The 21,847-nt window shown below is 41.5% G+C and overlaps 1 protein-coding gene across 1 annotated transcript; it reads left to right on the top strand.

Moving 5' to 3' along the window:
• The first annotated feature begins 910 nt into the window (after positions 1–910).
• Positions 911–21,341, top strand: SLC30A8 (solute carrier family 30 member 8). Its single transcript, XM_005150990.3, has 8 exons — positions 911–990; positions 9,054–9,254; positions 13,115–13,278; positions 16,361–16,514; positions 17,033–17,222; positions 17,627–17,732; positions 19,991–20,125; positions 21,129–21,341. Exons 1-8 carry the CDS (start codon positions 911–913, stop codon positions 21,272–21,274), a joined length of 1,176 nt encoding a protein of 391 aa, XP_005151047.2. The 3' UTR covers positions 21,275–21,341.
• Positions 21,342–21,847: the final 506 nt, after the last annotated feature.

Here is a 21,847-nt window from a genome sequence, read left to right as displayed (position 1 = left end):
GGCTACCCATGGTAAAAAAGACTTCGTATTTAAATGCAGCACCCAGTGTTTTCTCACTGCCTATTTCTAATCTCCCCTGCAATGATGGGACACAGGGATCTCAATCACAGTCTGCTTCTGCCATGAATACAGTAAAACAGGTAGCACCAGAGCAAAATTTCCCATTAGAGCTGAAGAGCATGTCTCGGGGCAGGCTGTGAGAGAGGTGAGGCTGGAGGTCTGCTGCTCCCCTCCAGGGACCTTGGCTGCCCACAGAACTAACAAACAGAATAAAGCAGAAATAACAACCGCAGTCGTTCCTGCCGAAATGGAGATTTCAATAACCTGTGTCACAAATGGCAATAATAAACAGTCTCTTCTGTTTCAAACCTGGGAGCAAACATGCCAGGGGTAGAAATAAATCTTCAGAGAGACGGCTTAGATTGAAAGGCTTGCACCAAGCTGGGTGAGGGAGGTGTACTTTCCTCCCAGGCCAAGGAAGCAGAAAGGCAAACAGTGGTTTGACTGTTTCCAGGCAAATTGGGCTGTTTTAATGACCTTACCTTCCTTCTCCCTTAACCCCAAGCCAGTGGCTGGGAGAGCACACACCCCCTGCATGACCGGAGTGCGTATCACAGCATCAAACATGGATGAGAAAAAAAGGAAAACAGGGAGGGAGGCCTGAAACGTCCAATCTGACAGGCTGAACAGGTTGCTAGTTGGAATGTTAGTGACTCCACCAGTGCTAGGAAAGCAGATTTCTCTCGCAGTGGGTTTATTGAGAAGATTATTAAAACCTTTTCATGTAAAACATTTGGCAGAGGCTTCTGCGTGAGTCAAGAGGACATTTTTTTGCCCACATCCACTTCCAACAGAGAAAAGAGAGTTTAACGGGGGAGAAAACCCAAGCAAAACCCCACCAACTTTCCTCATGGCTGCCAACAAGGGTCTTGAAAGAGCTTGCCTTGTGAGTGAGAGGGACACCAAGAAGTACTCCTTGGCCCTAGACAGGTAAAACAACTCTGTTTCCTTCACTGCCATTGCTTTGTCTTTGAGAGCAATATAAGATCACCAATATGCTGACGGACTGCAGAAGTCAAAGTATGGGTTGTTTCACAGTGCATACTGGGAACATCTTTCAGCACTTTCAAAATGTTTTGTTTGATTTTTATCTTCCCAAACTTTCTTACTAGATGTGTGATGCATTTACTAGACAGCAGCCTGATATGCCTGCATCTGTGATGGATTGAAGCAATCTACTGTTGACAAGCGTCTCCTGCTATGTATTTTATAAGCTTAGCAGATTTATTGTAAGATGCAAAACCTCATGGATTATGCTGCAACTTTAGTCTGAATTATAATAGTGCTGTTGACACCACATTTGATTCAAGGCTCCTTTAAGCTTGAACGTCTAAATTATCTATTTGGTCTGAAAGAAATGTGATGCTGTTAAGGACTTGATCCTGCAAAACTTTATTCATGTAGATAGGTCTACCAGACTTGGAGCTGGTGTACTTCTTGTTTGCCAGAGAGGTTCTGTGAGTAAATGCTCGCCTGAGCGAGGAAGGACCCTCTGAAAACATATAACATAGCTTGGGTTAAAAAATGAGTATAAATGTCTATCACAAACTAGTTTTGCAGTTGAACTTCTTTTCATTCTTCCTCTTGACTCAGACCAGAAAGTATATTTAAAAGAAAATAGCTGTTCAGTTACTGCTTAGCACCTCTTGACATTTCCATTATCTCATTGGTTTTCAGGTTATTTATTGCTTGGCTCTCTTAAAATGCGTGGGACAGAAATTTGGCGTAAACACTGTCAGTTCAAATGGAAATCTGTCTCTCCATGTTCTTATACTGGGGTCACTGCCATTATATTTTAGTCATTTGAGTGTCTGGGTTGCTATTTCAATATTATTACATGGCTCCATAAATATACATGGCACTGTCCAAAATGACTTTTGTGGTAATATTTATATCTTAAAAAGATCCCATATGATTCTGTGATTTGTTCTGGTTAGTGAAGACTCTCAGAGCTTTTTTGATAGTTTACAATTTTGTGGGCACAGCTTCAATGCTCGAGGTCCTTTGGCCCTTTGCCACCCCTAGATGCAAGGACATCTCTGGACTAACCCTTTACATGATGTGGGCTGGGTGTCCTGAGACAGGATAGTTGTCAGACTGACTTGTGGGGATGCTCACATTTTCCCTCGATCGCCAAGAACAGAGAGTATCTCCAGTGAGAACAGGGGTATGATGCACACTGGGGACAAAAATGCCTGGCAGCTCATCCTCCCATCTGAGAGTTGACTCACCTTCTGGAGGAGTAAATTTCTTTCTGATAATTACATCTTCATTTAGGATTGAAGTTAGTTGGGGTGAATAGCTGCAGCAATCACTATTGTTGGGCTGGTTGCTGCAGATACATACAACAACCCCTCAGCTTGAGGGCTGGTCCCAGGAGGGCTCCATAGCAGAGGTCCTGAGATGGCTGAATTACTGCAGTGGTAATACAGCTCTCCAGAAGGACTTCTTGTCCAGTCATGTGGCTTTTGTGCTGCACCTCCTCCTGGCTTTTCTTACCAGGTGGAATTTGATTAACTACACAAACTCATTACCCTGTCCCAGCAAAAACCAGAAACAGGGGCTGAAAACTGGGGTGTCCCTCTTGTTTGAAGAGATGGAAGCTCATGGGAAGTCCTCATCCTGCTGCTCCATGCAGCCCAGTGACCCAGGATGCCAGCCTCTGGGCTGGAGTGTGGCAGGGGGAATGCAACCTGCTGGGCTCCAGCTTGCACAGACAGGCTGTGTGCACAGCTTCAGGTGCCTTAAGCCGATCAGTAGAAATAAGCTCATCTTAGCCTTTGGTATAAATTACCACATTTTTCCGTTCCCTGTGTGTAGGCTTAATGAACAGCTCTAATGCTTTCAACAGAATTTATTTTGCACACAGATTGCCAATTTCTTTGCCATCCCCCAGCCTCCTTCTTTTTAATAAATGCCATTATTACAATACACAGGGAACAAAACCGTTTTTATCTTAACCATGTGAGTAGGAAGTCTGAAAACAGACCCCTTTCCTTGCATGCAAAGCTGTGTGGGGGAGAATGCTCTGTACATTCCTGACCTGCCTGTATTCCCTAGTGGGTTTGGATGCATTGAGGCTTCATGTGCCAGATTTGAAATGCTTGCAAGAGGGTGGGCTTTAACTGAAGAATCAGGTCAGCTGTAGGCTTGCAGGGTCATTTATGTTGTAAAGGATCTCAGGAGGCTTCTGGTCAAACTTCCTACTCAAAGTAGGGTCAGCCAAGAGATTGAACGAGGTTGCTCAGGCCTTTATCTGGTTCTAGCTCTCAGGATGGAGACTGCACAACATCTCTGGGCAACCTGCTCCAATACTGAATTATCCTCACAGTCAATTTTTTTTACTTATATTCAGTCTAAATCCCTCTTGTTTCAATTTATGGCCATTATGCTCTTTCTTCCTCCATGCACAGCAGTAAAGCTTCATCTTCCTCATCAAAAATACTGGCAGGCTGCTTCCAAGTACTCATGAACCCACTTTTTTCACTAGGCTGGTCAAGCCCAGTTCCCACAGAAGATGTGCTCCATCCCTGGTCACCCTCTGCTGAACCTGTGCCAGTTTATTGATCTTTCCTGTACTGGGCACTCTAAAACTGGGCACATGTATCAAAAATCTGTCCCAGGTGCAGGACTTTGCATTTGTTCCTGCCAAATCTCAGAAGGCTCCTGCTGATCCCATTCTCCAGCTTCATTATGGCAGCATTTCCCTTCAATGTATCACTTGCAGCCCTGGATTGGCATCATCTGCCGACCTGACCAGAGTGCATTCCAACTCCTCCTCCAGGTAATAGAGAATGATATTACATGGGACTGGTCCCAGGACAGGGCATAACTTCTCACCAGCCTCCAGGAAAGGTATGAACTTGCATGTAATAGCATCAGGGTCTGAAGCCGAGAGCTCAGAACCTCCTTCTTTATGCAAAATATGTTGCCTGTAAGTCATGCCAGGAAAGATTCATGTAATGTCTCTTTAAAGTAGGTCTGAATAAGATGTCTGAATAAGGTGTCTGAGATAGTTTTCTATGGTCTTTTTACAGCCAGTTCTGGTGGTGGGAGAGCTTATCTAGTGATCTAGATATCCACATATCGAAGTCTAGGTAATATCTTGACCATATTCCTGAAGTTTCCATGAATAAAGACAGGCCACATGATTTATTTCTTTCTGACAATAGATCAGTGTAATATTGGACAGAAATATTTAATATCCCACTGCATAGATCAATGGATTTTCATTAGATTGTACCACCTACACTGTCAACTAGATTTTGGCTTGATCCAGCACGGATTTCTGGATCTCTGGATTATGTTCTTTATATAACAGTATAGTGAGATTTGAACACCATCACACAAAAGAAGCTCAAGACTTCTGGTTTCAAGGTCTTTATTTTGTATCTGAGACAAGAGACAAGAAAAAAATAAAGGAAAGCAATCCTGAAAGCAGGAAAGATGTGTAAAACCCTAGGGCTTGTCTTCATGTAAAAGTTTTCAATAGAGGACATTAATGTGACTAGTAGTTATTCCTATCTATCAGTGAAGCCTTAGGCTTGTAATTGATTCTTGTCTCCCAGGTTCATTCCAGTAGACAAAAAGTTTGAAGTGAGCCTGGGGGATGATTTCTTCAGGTGGAGATTGATTTTCTATAACAAGCACTTAGGGAATATTTTCTTCTTCTTCTGCCTTCCTGCAGGCAATACGAAAACTCTTACGAGATCAAGAGTCATCATCAAATAAAGACTTTCCACCACTCCTTGTGCTTTGCAGAAGTCAGTGCTCAGGAAAACGTTAGGTGTTTCTTGTGACTTTTGAAGGATTTTAGCGTGGGCTCTGTGGTTATTCTCCTTTGTACTGACTTGTCAGCCTGTCCCAGGAGCATACAGTATCTTAGGGGACTCAGCAAAGGCCATGCTGTTGCTTTTGTCCTCATGTGACATTAGAACCCTGTAGAAAGGACTGTGTCTGCCCAGTACTGGCCATACATCATCTCCATTATGCCCACTTCAGTTATAGCCACTTCATCTGAGAAAAAAAAACATTAGGACCAAGATAGTAAGTATGAAACAGAGATTAAATAACAGGGGTATAACAATGCACAGCATCATGAATGATGTGATGAAGGTAAACAGGGAATAGCTATTCATTATTGCTGATAGTATCAGAACTAATTAAAAGAGCAGGCAGGCAGCTTAAGAGTAACAGAGGATGCATTATTTTTACACAAATCATAATTAAACTGTGGAACTCAACACCTTCAAGTCAGCCAGGTTTGTGGAAGAAAGAAGTGTAAAAGGCTATTAGACACAAGCTCTGGTTCAGCCGCCTCCCAGCCTCCAGATTTGGGCAATCAGGGAGCAGTACTGCTCTGGACATGTTCCTTTATGTTACTTTGTCCTTACAGATTCCCTCATGCTCAGGATGGCGTTTGGATATTTATCTGCACGCATCCTGGTCTAACTCCATGCAGTTGTTGTTTTACTGTTATGCAAAAGGATATTTATTGACAATACATTTATGCATAGCTGGCCAGGCTCTCAAAATGCAACTAAATAAAAAACATAGCACAAATTCCTGTCTATTAGTCATCTAAATGTGTGAATATATATAAATGTTTGCCTTTGTTTTGTGCCCACAATAAGGAAAAGGAGAATCTGGACAGCCAGGCTATAAACTTGGAAATATTCAAGACTGGTACACCAGTTGGAATCAGAGTGGTGCCAGCATAAGGGAGGTGACTATGGCTTTGATAAATTTTCCTCTGAAGGCAGTTTTATTATCCTTTCAGGCACCAAAAAAATTACTATGTCCCCTTGTGAGGGAGATGATCTCCTGTGGGAAGTGCAGTGATTTCACATTTTGCCCTTTTGACTGGGGATCTCATAATGGTCTGGGAGGATGCAATTATTCCCATCAGCCTGCAGATCAAGGCACCCAACTGATGAGGTGAAAACAAACAAAAGGAAGTTGTAATCAAAAGCTCTTGCTAATGATTTGTGTGGAATCTGCAATATGTATTAATATTTCCTACTTCCCCCCTTCCAGGCATGACTCAGTGGGAGCCCTTCTGTGACATTCCCCTGACTATCTCTGTTACAAAGGAAAGAGAATTTGAAATGGAGGAAAGATTATTTTTTAATCTAGGACTCTGCTTGCAGTGTGCTTGTGCAGAGATCTGACGCTCAAAGGCTACATGTTGCTCTAACACACTCAGAAGGGGTTTATGGTTTGACAGAGCTGATCTCTGCACCTTGAGCTTTTGATTCACACATTTATAAAACTGCCTCTTAGATTCTTTTAATTAGTGGCAGGCTGCTCTTGGAAGAGAAAGATAATGGTCACGCATGGGAGCTGTCAGGAGTCTTCCTAACTCATCGGGCCAGATGCTGCTCTGTAAGTTCAAAGGGAGCAGCGAATGCTCACCACCTCTGACAACGGGGCCACTTCTGTTTAGGTACCCTTTAGACAGAAAAAAGTGACATTTGTGGGTTTATGCTGTCTCTGTTTGCTTTTACACATGCTCAGCAAGATCTGTGGGTAGTGGTTTCCTACACCTCATGGTGCTCTGAGGTTTTGATAGTTGATGGAGGGGCTTGAAGATTAAAACAGGGAGGGGGATCACAAAGCGACCTATTTTGATAACAGTAAGGAAAGGATTTGGTGGCTCAGAAATACGCAGGGGTAATTTTGGCATCCCTGCCCTGACAGGCTGTTGAGCTGATCATGACTCACGTTGTTAAGGAGATTTTAACGTTCAATGCCAGCTGATGAAAATCGAGTTAAAGGGAAATGAATTTTACATTCAAACTATAGGAAAGTTAACTCCAGAGAGGGATCATGAGAAAGAAAAACTTGCATGCTCTGATTTTCAGGAGGGAGTGGGAAAACTACAGTATTTTATCCACCCATCTCAAAGGAATCAATTTGTGGTACCTTCTGAGGAGCCTGATGAATGTAAAACAAAGGACTAGAGAAGGACTGGCTATTGGGGGACCTCAGCTGCCAGATGGGCAGCCCATTCCCCAAGCGGCCCAGCTCCATTTGTTTGTTGTTATGGGAAAAATAAAGCAAAACACTTACAAAAGAACTAAGAAAACTCAGTCTCCAAGCATCAGGCATTAAATCTGACCAGTTGTTCTTTCATGCAAGCTCTTCATATATGTACAGAGGGAACCAGCCTCTTCTACTGAGCAAACAGAGACCACATGCTACCCTGGCCAAGAAACAGGCTGACTCAGGGGAACATGCTGCATCTTTGGAACATCTCAATAATATTTACAAAGCTAAACCCGTGCTGATTATCTACAGTTACAGTGCTTGGCTACAGATGTGGGTCAGCTCTTCTCCTTTTGCCAGTACCTCTGCGGTGCTGATGAGCACGAGGGGCTGAGGCATCTGCAGATGCCTCAAAGTTCCGATGGGACATTGGACTCAGAGAAGCTGCAGCCACCTCAAGCTGCCCAAAAATGCAGCTGGAAAAAGCTTGTGGTTTCAGTACAGTTTTTGTCTTTATGTGCAGATTGGCAGCCACTGGCATGATTTCTTTCCATTGAGATTTCAGGCATCTTGACACTTCCATAAACAGTGCAGAAATGCTACAGAAAGTTGCCAATATCCATGTACTTTCCAGAGCACAGGTCTTTACACACCTGAAGAAACAATTCTTACTGGTCCCATAGGAAAGCCCTTAGTCAAAATGGGGAAAAGAGGTTGTCACTACTGAGGCAACTAAGCCCAGCCCCACATCATGCCCCTGTGCTGACTGAAGACTTGGAAACAGCAGCAGAGTTTGCTGCATTTCACGTTGACACAAGTGGACTCTGTCCCTGCACACATAGCTATAGCAGGTGGATATAGGGGTGTTATTGCATGTGCATCTGGGCAGGATTCACGTTTTGGTGCCATAGTGCATCCCACAAGTCTCAATACATGGCCATACATGTTTTACCAATGGAGCTATCACATTAGGACCAGCTGTGGCAAGAAGTCTTGTACCTGGAGCGAAATAATGGGTTTCAGCTGAGCATCCTGGGACAGGGTTCAGGGGTTTGTTTTGTTTGTTTGTTCTCATTTGGGGTCTTCTCAGTTGAGAGATGAGGAGGAGGGAATGTCCTTGTACACACCACCCTGGGGGAACCCCTGTGCTGCTGTAGTGAAAGCACCATATCATGGTCATCCAAGAGCTCCCACTGTTGCAATGCAATGTGCTCCACCCTGGACTTCTCTATTGCAGTCCCACATTTCCTGCACATGATCCCTCAGAAGGACAGCACTTAGGCTTTGTGGCAGAGCACATGAGGATGGGAAATCACCTTGTGATGGAGCAATGCTCAAAGAGCCACTTCTGCTGAACTTCTTGCCTTTCTATGGCATCAGTGGCACAAAGGGGTCAGCATACTATGGAAAATTTATTTATTTGATTTTTTCAAGTGTCTTTGAACCTTTTTGGCTAATATTTTCAATGCCAGGCCCCACTGGGAGATTGATATTTTTTGTACATATGGGGAAATTTAAGATAAAATAGTTCCACATGCAAAGAAAGGAAAGAAATATCTTTAGTCACTTATATTTGAGAAAAATAAGGCATTTCTTTTTTTTTAAATCATCTTCCCAACAAATCTCTTGGAAATAAAAGAATTAATTTCTCTGTAGAATTGTCTCCATGGCTGAATCTTGCTACTGTTTGCATGAGGTATGACTTTATCACACAGTGTGCATAAAATACACAGCCTAAGAAAGTCACCCTGTGCTTCATAAACTGCTAAAGGATGTAGGGAAGCTTGAAGAGCTAGGAAGTATAGCTGGAGCAGTCATTTCATAAGCAGCTCACTCCTGCAGAGCCCTGCCAGTGCAAGCAAGTCTTCTATGCCCTGCTCTGCTGTTCCCAATCCTGCTTTTATTTTTTGAAAGCATTAATTACATAGTTTCTGGGGCTGCAGGTCTAGATTCCCAAATCACCAGGGTTTTCCTGTTTTAACCTTCTCTTTCTTTCAATCCCAAAGGATGAGCTGGCATCAGAAGAATTTAAATGAAGAGAGGCAGCAGCAAGAAGCAGAAGTTGCTGAAGCTAATCCAGCGTATCACTGCCATTTCTACTCACAGGCCTATGAGAACAGAAAAAGAGAGCAGCATCAAGCCAGGAGGAAGCTCTGTGTAGCATCAGTAATTTGCATCTTCTTCATGGTTGCTGAGATTACAGGGGAGTATGTTTGCCGAAAGAGAGCTCAATTTTGTGCCCAGCACAGCTATATTCATGCCCTTTCATATGCACTCTGACTGCAGGGACCCCTGGTGCACACAGATCAGCCCATCTGGGCTAAAATAACTCCTTTCTCCCCAGTTAAAAAAAAGTGTATTTTTTTGTTTTAATGTGAAATTATCAAAACATATTCATATATTCATTTAATGATTGCATCTGGGTAGGAATACAAAGATCACTTAATGGTCTGAACTGTTTTCCTAGGTCTTTAAGTTAAGTTAAAAGTGGCTCGCATGTCTTAGCATCATGTCAGAAAAGGTTTCTCATAAATTAGGCTATATTTTTTGGAAGAGATTAAAAGATTTCACACATTTATCCAGGCCAATGAGACCTCGGCACTGACAAGGGTTGCTAGCAGCAGGGTCTGATATTAAATGCAACAGTCTTTGCAAAATCCATGGAAATTCAGGGCCAGATTCACCATCTGTTTTTCTTCAGTTAAGTCAATTTGTTTATACCAGGGCATGTTTGTCTTTTGAATTGGCATGCTGGTGTGTCTCTGGATCAATGGAAGATTATTCCCTTGTCTAATTAGCTTTCACTTCTGGACCCACCCTACAATAACCAATATAAGTATTTGGCTTATTCATAGAGTGTTAGCTTTCATTTTGTCCCACCAATGTGCTCCCTGCATGGCTTCTGTGGTACTTACACCCACCTGATAGCTCCTGGCTCTTTAATTTCCCATCCTCTGCAGTGAGGTGAGGCAGGGTAAGGCATGAGGAATCCCACACACTTTTGTCACTCATGTCCCAGGGGATGCATCAAAAATCAGGTAGGAAGGCCTCTGAAACCCGTGTTTTCACAGCTTCAGCAGCTCTGGAAGCCCCATGAAAATAAAATAGGAAGGCTTTATTTTCCCCATAGGTAAGAGGTGAGACTCTGAAAGAGCCACTGCATTTCTGTATCCTCCCTGGCTGTCAAACCCATCACAGGCTTCTCCCGCTCTTCCCTCCCAGGTGCTTCCCCTGCACGAAGCCTATTGTTTGTAGGTCATCTGCATTTCCCCCATGAAAACTAGTGCATACAATTAATATCCATGCAGTCATTTCCAGTGCTAGAAGTGATGCATTATTAACAAAACCATATAATCAGTAGGCTTAAGTTTGGCGAATGCAGCAACGTTAGAGGATAATTGGAAGGACAGATGATACGTTAACTAAATGTTTCATTTTGCTTAATGAATCATACAGCTTTTTTGCAGTGACAGTTTAAGTAACAGGCTTGAAGACCATTTTGCTTCAGACCATTAAACTTTGACAAACCAGTTATTAACTGCAGTTACAGACAGCAGCCTATAGAGATTTTTGTAATTATGAGCCATACATTTAATTTTTGTAATTGTTAGGCTAGACTGGCTCTGCCTGATGATTGACCATTGAGTGACTGACAATTTCTGCTGCTTTGTGGTATACAAAGCTATAAACATCCACTGTAGGCAACAGTAAGTTATAAAGGCCACTTGTTGGGATCATTGATACACAGCAATAAAAGCCTGTAACTGTTAGACAGCCTTTACTCTTGAAAATGAAGAATATGTTCCCCTTTCTGCTCCTCTTAAGGGCAAACAGCTTCTGTAGGCTTTATTATGCTAAACAGAAGAAACAAAGCTGCGTCACTCCCAAAGAGGTTGAACAGTTGTGCTTCCTTGAAACCCTAGATCTTTCCATGGTGTTTTTTCTCAAACCATCTGTGCTTGTCCTTACTGCTCTCCCAAAAGGGGCACTGTTGGCTGAGCCTGATACACCAACTGTTGTCGAAAGACTATTATCTTCTGTTTTTCTAATGCAGATCCATCACAGTCTCCATAGATTTGGAAATACTAGTCAAACCGATTACACCCTATGTGCAGCCCTGACATAAAAGTGCTTTCCAAGGATTTTTAGTGGCTAAGGACTAAATGTAGATTTCAAAGTAGTTTATTTCCATTTGAGCACTAGAAAGAGAGACAAACCCTACATGTGTCCTCATATCTAAAAGGAATATAAAGACTTGACCACGTTGCTAAGATAAGCAAACCAAGATCTCAGAAACTAACCCAAGGCATTAATTGTGCCAGCAATACATAAAACAATAATTGCATAATGTTTTTGAAAGATGGCAGGCTGGAAGCAAGCTTTTGTAATGCTGTCCTACAGAACATGGAAATACAGTGTTGAAAATGCAATAGGGTTTTGCAGGCAGCTTGTGCTCTACATATTTGTTTGCTCAAAGATAGCTGATGCCTTGGTTGTTAACATCTGTGCGCTGTCAGATAAGCCTGCTTCCTTCTGCTATGCAAAATTGCTTCCCACTTGAGAAACAGCTACCCTGTAAACAGTGAAAGCCAAAGAGCTGTGTCATGGGCAAAAAATACACGTGCATTTACAGCTGCATGCTCTGGGAAATCCCTATTCTGTTGAATTTTTAATTTCACTGCAAGAAATGAGATGCCCCCAAATTCTGCAGTCTTGCCCCCTTTTGGAAAGTAACTTTCAGCTGTAAATGGGATGAATATTGAGGCAGCAGAGAAAAATAATATATGTCCTGCATGTGCAATATACATTCTCCTGGGGTGACAAATTGTAGTGTTAGGTATTCTAATCTAAAATCTGTATATGGGAGGAAATGAAAGAGATAGTCCATCCTGCTGGCATGAAGACTTTCAATCTATAAGGAAATGAGAGATGTCTACATGTCCCTTTGGCAGAGGTATCTTGCTAATGGTTTGAATGAGGCATTTTATGATGTTTTTCAGGATTCATTGATTCTCATATGGGTTGTAGTCAGGAGAAACAGGTGAGCTGAAATTAATTAAATGACTGAAGTATGGAAATATATTGCCAAAAGCAGAAACCCGATGTTTTGGCTCTAATATTTCACATTTCCCTTTTTCTACATTGCTACTCTGATGAAAAGATTCCCTTGCTATAACAAGCTCACAGGACAGCTTCCTGCCTGTGATTCTTGTCATGTCCTGCAGCCATCAGCAGCTGGAGTACTTTAGAGCAATCTTTAGTTCCTCTGGATTTGCCTTTAGCCCTGAGACATGGTTAGAAAAGTTTGGCAAAATAAAGCTATTTGGCTTACTGGGTAAAATAAATGTGGTTTCAGCCTGAAATGTTGATGGGTTTTTGTATTTTTCACAGAATTCACATGAAACCAAAACCCCCCAAAGTAATATGACATTCAGCCACATTTTTTGAGCTCTAGCAGGAAAATTAAATCATGCATTACAGATGCAAAATGATAGATTAGTACTATGAACAGAACATTTTTCTCTACGCCTTCACCAAAATGGCTGGTTGTTTATCACAGCTTTCTACTGGGACCTTTCCTTTTATTCCACTTTTAGTGTTGCCTGGGACACGTAAACAGTTGGGCATCCATCCATCCAAAACTCAGGAAGAACATGCATATTTTCCTATGACAAATAGGAAATTAATCCCATAAGCTAAGTCTCTGAGTTTCTGTACATAAATAAAAATATCAGTGATCTGTGAAAAGATAGTGGGAGGATAGTGGAAATGTGATCACTAATACTTTCCTGAAGAAATCTAATATTAAAACAGACACATTAAAACAGTCCAATAGTAGCATCACTAATGTATCACTATTCTTATTGTCCTTCTCAGACACAGAAGTTTAGCTTGTTTCTTCCTGTTACTTCGTACCTTTCACCACATGAGCAAGGTACAAAATGAAACTACCACTGAACAGTTTTGAGTCGTGCATTGAAAAGGGAATGTTCCCTTTGATTCACAGCAAAGCAGGTCTTGAGTTTGATCTGATCAACTCAAATGTCTGACCAGAGCCATGATGCAGATGCGTGTTTCACACAGGTGGGCATATTGCTGGGAGCCTGGCGGTGATCACCGACGCAGCACACATCCTGGTGGACCTGACAAGCTTCCTCATCAGCCTCTTCTCACTGTGGCTTGCCTCCAAACCTCCCACCAAACAGCTGACCTTTGGGTGGCACCGAGCAGGTAGAAAATGTGTCACAGTATGAACATGTGGAATGGGAAAGGGAAGTCATCATAGCCAAGGACTGGAAAATGTGCTGATGTGCCACAGCTCTGCAGATAGAGATAGTGCACTACTGCCCTCAAAGCCTCCAGGACACATGGCAAACAGATCAAGCCAGTAAGCTTCAAAGAAGTGAAGAGCACAGTTATGTCTTTCTTACCTACAAACATATCTTTCAGTTAATTTATGTAGTGCTGGGGTGGTGCTAGCTTTGGCTGAGATAACAGCAACTTCCCTCAGTGACTTGAGCGTGAGCAGGGCCGGGTCCTCAACCTACTATGAAACACAAGTTTCTATAAAAGTAGCAATACCCATTAACATGAGGGTCTACTCTATTTATAGGATGATAATTTATTATTATTATTATTACATTATTCTTTAGACAATAATGTTCTACTGGTAGAAAAGTGCGATCCTTTAACATTTACCATTTCTCAAATGGCTCTAGACATCTATGCACCTGAACTGAGGACTCATGATAAATGCTTCAAGGCTGTACACTATGAAGGTCCAGGAGCAGCTTCTGATGCAAGATGCCTGTAGGCCGAGGTTGCTTGTAGCTTCAGAATGTACCAGGGAAACCATAAGCCATAAGCATCCTGTCTTTATATTTCTACATAAGTATATTCTACCAACTTTGCTGGAAACAAGCTGCCGGGTGAAGTAGAGGCTTAATATGACTGAAGTACTGCTGTCATTATATAGACAACACAGAGCGGAATTTTGCAGCCTTAGTAAACTACTACTTACCAGCAGCTGACCTAGAATTGCTTTTTGTGTTTATGTTCTCTTAGCCTGGGAAGAAAGGAAAACTCCTCTCTTGCTGACATTCATGAGGTTCATGATGTTCATGAAGCTACCTGAGGTTCAGCCACCTCATGCAGCTTCACCCTCCATCTGTGTTAGATTTTTTAGGTTTTTGTCATTGCAATGCAGAACTTCAGACCCAAACTTTTACTGTCTTTTTATCCCAGTAGCAAAGAGAGCCTTGCATCGAATGTTAGTGGTTAGTTAATTGCATTCCATGATAGTTACCCTGTTTCTTGTTTATTTTCCCTGCTATATTTGCAGTTTAATATGCAGGTGCGTACCTTAATAGAGTAGCAGAGGGCAGTCAGGGGCTGACAAAGTCACTGTGCAATGACTACCAAGGCCTTGCAGCTTCAGCCCTCTGTGACACTGGAAGCTGTTTTTTCACTTCTTTTCTCAGACTGATAGATAGGGTTTGTCAAGCAAAGACTGTGTGTGACAGGGCTCAGGTTTAACAGAAACCACCTGAATGCTTCCTATGCTCTAAGCCAGAGCCAGGCAGCAGAACCAGTCAAGTGGCTCAAATTCAATGAAATCCTTTGGGTGTGCACATACTTTCAGAAACGTGGCTAGAAGCACAATATTGAATGAGACTGATAACGTGAGCCAGACCTACCTCCAGGTAGGAGAGCTCTCTTCAAGCTCAATTTCTTTATTTCTGGCATGATTCAGATTCCAAAACAATCCCACACTATTGCTTGCTCTGCTCTGTCAGCGCCAGTAGTGATGAAGAAATGTAACAGAGAACATCTTGAGTAAAGCAATTAGTACTACTGAACTGGTTTGTAAGATTAGCTAAACATCTGCTAATATGCTACATTGGAAAGTATTTTTACCTATGTAATACACATGACCTCTAACACTTTCAGTTGTGTAGTAAATGCACACATGCACACAGATTCACTCAGGTGTTCCCAAAAGCTGTTGACTCCTTTCATGCCAATGACAGCATAACCGTCAACACCTTCAGCTGGGCCAAATTTGCAGGGTTTCAACCTGCAACTTGCAGAAAATATAAATAACAGCTGTGCTTTATGTTAGCCTTCCTTTAAGCAAGACTAGATTTCCCTAAGAGTGCGCTTTCATTTGTTATTTTTCAGTTTTAAACAAAATAGTTGTTTTGATAAGCATCTGAAACCTGGAGTTCTGCAAAAGTTGTGTCCCTCATAAAAATATATTCAAAGCCATAAGATGAGTTTCAGCTGCTTTCATGGACTGTGCCAGTGCAAGTTTGTGCAAGTGTTTTACTCTTTATGGCTATCTACTGCTTTTCACTTTACTGTGAGCTTTCATTTACCTCAGTATTGTCTCAGCTGCACTCATAAAGGGACACATTTACCCATTCAAGTCACATGGCAAGTACTAGTCCCACATTCTGTTAAAAACATGCTGCACATTCATATGAACATCCTTGGACCTCTCCTCCAGCAGTTCAATAAAAGGTGGCCTTGGGGACTGGATTTATTTGAGCCCAACTCAGAGCCAACAGAGACAAAATTAAATTTCACTGCCCCAGGGAAAATAATAAATTCTTTGTCCTTTCACGCTGGTGGCACAAAAGTGATTCTGTGCCATTGGCAGGATGACTCCCAGGAGAGAGGGAGGAGAGGTTTTGCTGACAGGACCTCACTGGGGGCTGTCACTGGCTTTCTGAGGTGTGAAGTGACAAGAGGTGTGCAGAAACAAGGGAGGCAATTGGAGAGGGCTCGTATCTGACAGTGGGTTTGGGTGAGCCAAGCCTCTCTCTTTTCCTCCAACCTCCTTCCCCATGACCAAGACAAGCTTGTTTGAGAAGGAGGACTGGTTCCTGGGGTCTTCACACCAAACCAGCAGGGCCAGGCAACTACATTAGATGTAAAAGAGTTGCTCTTTTATCCTTCCTTCCTACTATAGCTCCTTTTGCTCATCCCCAAACTCCACAAGTGATCTTTTTAATCTCTTCTATTTCTCCAAATGCCACATGAAATCAACACCGGAAAGAAGACAAAAGTAAGAGCAGACAGAACAGGGTTAGGCCATCATATGCATAGGGTTGCCCTTGGCAGCCACTGGATTTCCTATGAGCAGAAAGGGTTTTAGCCCCTTCCTTGTGAGCATCAAGGCTGCGAATGTAGAAGAAGTAACTCTCCTGGCTATAAAGCTCACAAACTTGGAACCCTTACCATCAGACTTTTATCATTATTTGCATTTCTGTTATGATTCCTGTTAATATCAGATTATTTTAATTCCTAGAAATTCTGGGAGCTTTGCTGTCTATGATGATCATTTGGATGGTGACTGGTGTGTTGATATATTTGGCTAGCTTGAGGCTGCTACACCCTGATTACAATATTGATGCTACAGTGATGCTCATTACCTCTGCTTGTGCCGTGATTGCCAACATCCTGTAAGTTAGTTTTCCTCTCCAGTATAATTTTTGTACCTTGAACCTGCTGCTGCATTTCAATAAAAAACAACAGAGAGATATTAATCTCAAAAATATTAAGTGCTTATGAGCTTCATGAAGATATGGAAAAGGGTAGAGAAGAGACACCTTGCTTCTCATTGAAGGATGAAGTTGCTCTCTTCCTTCCTGTTAGCTGTGACACTGGGAAGGGAGACTATGAATGCACAAGCTCCAGGAAAAGATTAATCTCCATCTCACTTCTTATAAGATGCCAGAGCACTCAAGAAATTTATAGAAAATGAAGCCTCATTAATTACCCCATTCACAGACTTTCTGGTTTGCATGCAAAGCACTGAAACACCTAGGAATTATCTGCTTAGCCACTCTGCATTTTTACTTAATGTATCTGATTTTGCTGTTCAGCAATCAGAAGTGAGAGGGGTGATGATGTGTTTGGCATCGCTGCTTTCGGAGGTGCAGTAACCCCACTGATATTTGAAGCTTTACATCTCTTACAGACTGAGCCTGATTCTGCACCAGGCTGGCCACGGGCACAGCCATGGAGCACAAGCCAGGGAACATGTGTCAGCCCCTCTGGAAAAGCCAGCTTTGAGCAATGCCAGCCTGCGGGCAGCCTTTGTGCATGCCATCGGAGATCTATTCCAGAGTCTTAGTGTGCTAATTAGTGCACTTATCGTCTTCTTTAAGGTTAGTTTTATTAGTTCACTTGCCTTCTTTTCTATTAAGGATAACAGTCATTTTCATAGAATTGTGACACGGGGTGCTATGGAAATATTTTCTCTGTCTTAATGATATACATCGTAATTTAGTCAAAGCCAGTTACACTTATTCCTGGTAATTGAAATGGCTGCTGAGAATATAACAGTTGCTTCTTGCTGTTTCAACTGCACGGAGGGTACTTTGGTGTCTCTCTCTTTCTTCATCTGTAGTGACTTCATTCTCTGTGCTGAGGCTCCCTAATTGGCAAAGGATGTCAACACTCATTCTGGACTAGATGAATGGAATGTATTATTCTTTGAGATTAACTAATTTAAAATTGCAATAACCAGCAGTAATGTAATTAACAAAATGATGTGTTCATATTTTTCTAGCCAGAATACAAAATAGCTGATCCAATCTGCACATTTGTGTTTTCCATCTTTGTTTTGGCAACGACCATCACCATTTTAAGGGATATTTTGATTGTGTTAATGGAAGGTAGGACCTCATTCCAGAATCAATACAGTTATATTTTGAGGGTTTTTTTTCTCTCTCTTTCTACATAATGCTTATACTCATTGACAAAAGCATAATAGCACACTTCTGTATCTGTTTCCAATATTCTTGTAATTCTGATCATACTTTGAACCTACTTACAATTTTAATGAAAACTATTTTCTACAATTACACTAGAAGATTTATACATATGGCAGTTTTCATAACAACTTATGTACTGGTGTTCTGTTAACGAACTCCCAATGTGTTCCTAAAGCTGAGTTGGTTTTGTTTGTTGTATGTGTGACATTGCATTTTACCACCTCTCATATTTTTTGGACTATGAGAGGTCTGCTCTCTTTGTTCATTGTGTAATAATGCCTTTACCTAGGCTGTGCTTTTAACTGTGTCTGTGAAACAGGCTGAGAGCAAGATGCAGAAGTTTAAAAGATTTTTAGTTATGCCAGTCCAGAAAAGCAAGCCAATGGAGCTTTCCAGTCAGGTATAGGTACAAGGGAATAGACAATTCTCAGCACATCACAGGAAGAAGAACTATGCTGAGCAATATTTAATTCTATCAGATATGGGCCTGATCATTTGGTTTGCAAGGCTAAATGACTTGAGCTGTCATAGAATGCATGTTTTTGCCTTCCTTACACTGAATAACTTAATGTAACCTCTTTCTCAGCTAGGAAGACATAAGGATTAAAGGGAAAAGTTTAGAATGGATGCGAGTTACTCAGTGACTGTCTGCCTATGTTTTTACTTCTCTCTTTCACTTTGTATCTACTTATGTTTCAAGACAGAAAATTTCCAATATTGTTTTTTTATTCTAGGTTTGGGTTGCTTTCAGTGATAGTGAGATAGAGATATATTTATGTATATATGTGTGTGTGTGTATATACTGTATATATAGCTGTGTACCTAGACAGGGTGCAGCTACTGCCTGCATCTTGGCTGCCAAAACAAACAGAAGATCCCTTGATTACTGCAAATAAAAATCAAAGTTCCACTGACACTCAGGGGTCTCTTTCTTAGGGCACTGATTCCCAGAAGTGCTTTTGTGCCAAGACTGGCAATGCTCAGCTCCCCTCTGCAGCAAGCCCTTGCACACTGTGCTTCTGAGGAGGTCCCTGAAGCCAGTCTCCTACCACCTATGGAGCATGTTCTGCCCAGAATTGTCTAAAGATAAACTGGATGTTGGAGTTGGTATTGGAGGTGGCTCTTACTGCAGGCATCCAGTCTGTCCTGGGGTGTCAGGCACACAGCCCCTGCAACGACTGTGTCATGGGGGCACTGACTGCCTGTGGTCTTCTCCAAAAAGCATGTCTCATGTACATGTCAGCATCAAATTCTTCTGAGTAAGTCAGTACTCCGTATAGCATGTCATTGCTGTCACAAATTGATAGGACAAAGCATAAACCACTGAAGTCGTTAACAATTACAAATAATTTTCATTTATGGCATGACAAAGTTATGCAATACTGTGCTTGTCATTATTATATTTCATAACTGCTGGCATTATAAATATTTTTCATTTTGCTGATGTAAGTGAAACATGATGAGTGATAAGCATAACTGTTCATGAGGGCATAGAGGTGCATTTCCCAACTGCCAGCTCACACTCCAGGGAAGATCTGTAGTTAAATTCCTTGGTCAAATTTGGATTTAGATTAAATTCTGACTTTCATGTTGCAACTCACCCTATCACAATTGTCCTCACTCTGAACAAGGGCCATCACCGTCATCCTCTTTTGTAAGAAGGCTGATCTAGAAAAACAATCACTGACCTATGGAATAACAAGACCTGGAATCTAATCTCATCTAAGATTCCCCAGTCAAACTATTTTAATCTTTACATTTGCCTTTTCCTCTCTGCTAAGCAGATGTTTTTCTATTGTGTAAATGTATTGAGGATAGAAGCCCCGAGACATGTTAAGGTGATGCCATAAAATCTGCACTCACGAAAGATGTTGGTGCAAAACTAAGACAATATTGGGCTAAACAGCTTACTCCCCTATGTGGACTGAGCCCTCAGAGTATCATCTCCTGAGACATGCATGAGTCTCATTCTTCCATGGGGAAGTATAAAACAAGAGATATGATTAAATTTCACAGTGAACTCTGAAATGAAAAAGCATTGAATATTTTTATTAAAATTATACATCTACGTGAATAAAGGTTCACGATGCACTTTAGTCTAATTATCATTATTCTTATCTCTCACTTATTTTTTCTTCCTCACCAATTTCTCCTTTAAGGAACTTCAAAAGGATTTGCTTATGATGAAGTGAAGACAAGAATTTTAGCAGTTGAGAAAGTGGAATCTGTTCACAACCTTCATCTTTGGTCTTTGACAATGAATCAAACTGTTTTATCTGCTCATGTTGCCACAGGTCAGTAAACTTCTGTGAACAGGGAGTAAGTATTCAGCTGCTGCCTAGTAAAGGTCAGTCTCTCCTGATTGGGATACAACTGACTCTATCACTGTTGCTTTGTGAAACAAATGTCATCATTTTGTTGGCAAAATAACAACATCAACAAGAAAAGCTCCCGAATCCTTCTCACAGACATCTTGCCAAAACAACAGGGGCAGCTACTTAGCCCAGAACCTGAAAACTACAGAGATTGTGAAGCAAGGAAGCAAGCTACAAGATATTTTAAATAAATAAGAATTAGACCCAGGCTGAGTTTTTTCATGATATCAAACAGGGTTTGAAGCGAATTTGTTGAACTTGAAAACTGTTGATCCCTGTAAGAAGAATTTACAGGGCAAATCTGCATTCCTGATCCATCTCTAACCGTAGAACAATCTTTAAACATAGCTTGGAGTGCAGCTGTAACTGCACATTTTTTAAATGTAGACCTTATCCCTGTTGATGAACTCTCCAGTATCTGCATCAATTTTCTTCTTTATCTGTTTGCTTGCACATGGTAAGGTTTATTTAGGAAAAAAATCCCACCTCTGATTGGCCAAGAATGGGTTCAGAAATTAAATCCTTTACAGAGTCCCCCCTTCCCCAAAAGACTGGATCTATCAGCCACTTGTATCCGTTTGTAACACTTGGCACTGTTGCTACTCCCTGACTGGATGAACTAACCTTTATTAAGTAGTCCTGATTTCCTCCTGTCTTCTGCCAAACTGATTGGTTTTGGTGATTACTCTTAGCTCAGCTCTTGCCAAGATTGCATGTTCTGCCCACATTTGAATGAACAAACTTCTGCTGATGTGCACGTTCCTGAAAGGAGGATAAAAAGGACAAGAAACAAACTTCTTGTTAGAAGTTTGCTGATAATTTCTGTCAGTAAATACTTACTCTTCTTTAAAGTATTTATTATATTATATTATATTATATTATATTATATGCATTTTGATTATTTTCTCCTTGCTATCTGTAGCAGCCACAGAGGACAGCCAGGAGATTTTGAGGGATATCACCCAAGCACTGTTTGAGCACTACAGCTTCCACTCCATTACCATTCAGATTGAATCGGGAGAGGATCAGAAACATGACTGCATCTTCTGCCAAGAGCTCGGGGATTAAAGGGAGCAGTATGTTATGCATCCTTCTTACAGGTCAATGGAGACTATATGTGCTGGTTGTACGTAATTGATTAACAACAAATGGTAATTAACTGAACTAAAAAGCCTTGCTACTGGGAACAGTGGATGGACCTTTATTTGTTGACACCACCTAGCAGCAGAGAACATGTATTAGGTCCATCCATCAGCTAATTTACCTGTCCATCAGGGGTTACTTTCAATTACAAGAGAAAGTATCTAAATTATTCTTGACTAGAGCAGCAGATTGGCACTAAAGCAACACCAAGCATGCCTGTTTGTAATCACAGGTAAAAAAAAAATAATCAACCTCCAAATTACCAGCAGAACAATTAGCACAAAATGTAATGAAACGTAAGTTTGGTGTCACCAAAGATCAATACCTACTCAAGATAAAAGAAAACTTAAATTAGTAGGAGGAATGAAGAGATCTGGGAAAGAAAAAGATGGTGGCATGTGCTTTCCCTGCCTTTTGGCAGAGACTCCTCCTCCTGCATACTGAGGTGAGTATCAGATGTGCACCATACTCTGCAGTGTAGATCACAAAAGAATTCAC

Source organism: Melopsittacus undulatus, chromosome 1, assembly GCF_012275295.1.
Source record: "Melopsittacus undulatus isolate bMelUnd1 chromosome 1, bMelUnd1.mat.Z, whole genome shotgun sequence".
In the NCBI taxonomy this organism is placed as follows: domain Eukaryota; kingdom Metazoa; phylum Chordata; class Aves; order Psittaciformes; family Psittaculidae; genus Melopsittacus; species Melopsittacus undulatus.
Note: the sequence above shows the minus strand (reverse complement) of the source record. Positions and strands in the feature narration are given on the sequence as shown.

Coding starts and splice junctions, on each gene's coding strand:
- SLC30A8 (XM_005150990.3), top strand. CDS start 911: ATGGCTGCCAACAAGGGTCTTGAAAGAGCTTGCCTTGTGAGTGAGAGG. Junction 16,515..17,032: donor GCCGTGATTGCCAACATCCT/GTAAGTTAGTTT, acceptor CATCTCTTACAG/ACTGAGCCTGATTCTGCACC. Junction 20,126..21,128: donor ATCTGCTCATGTTGCCACAG/GTCAGTAAACTT, acceptor TGCTATCTGTAG/CAGCCACAGAGGACAGCCAG.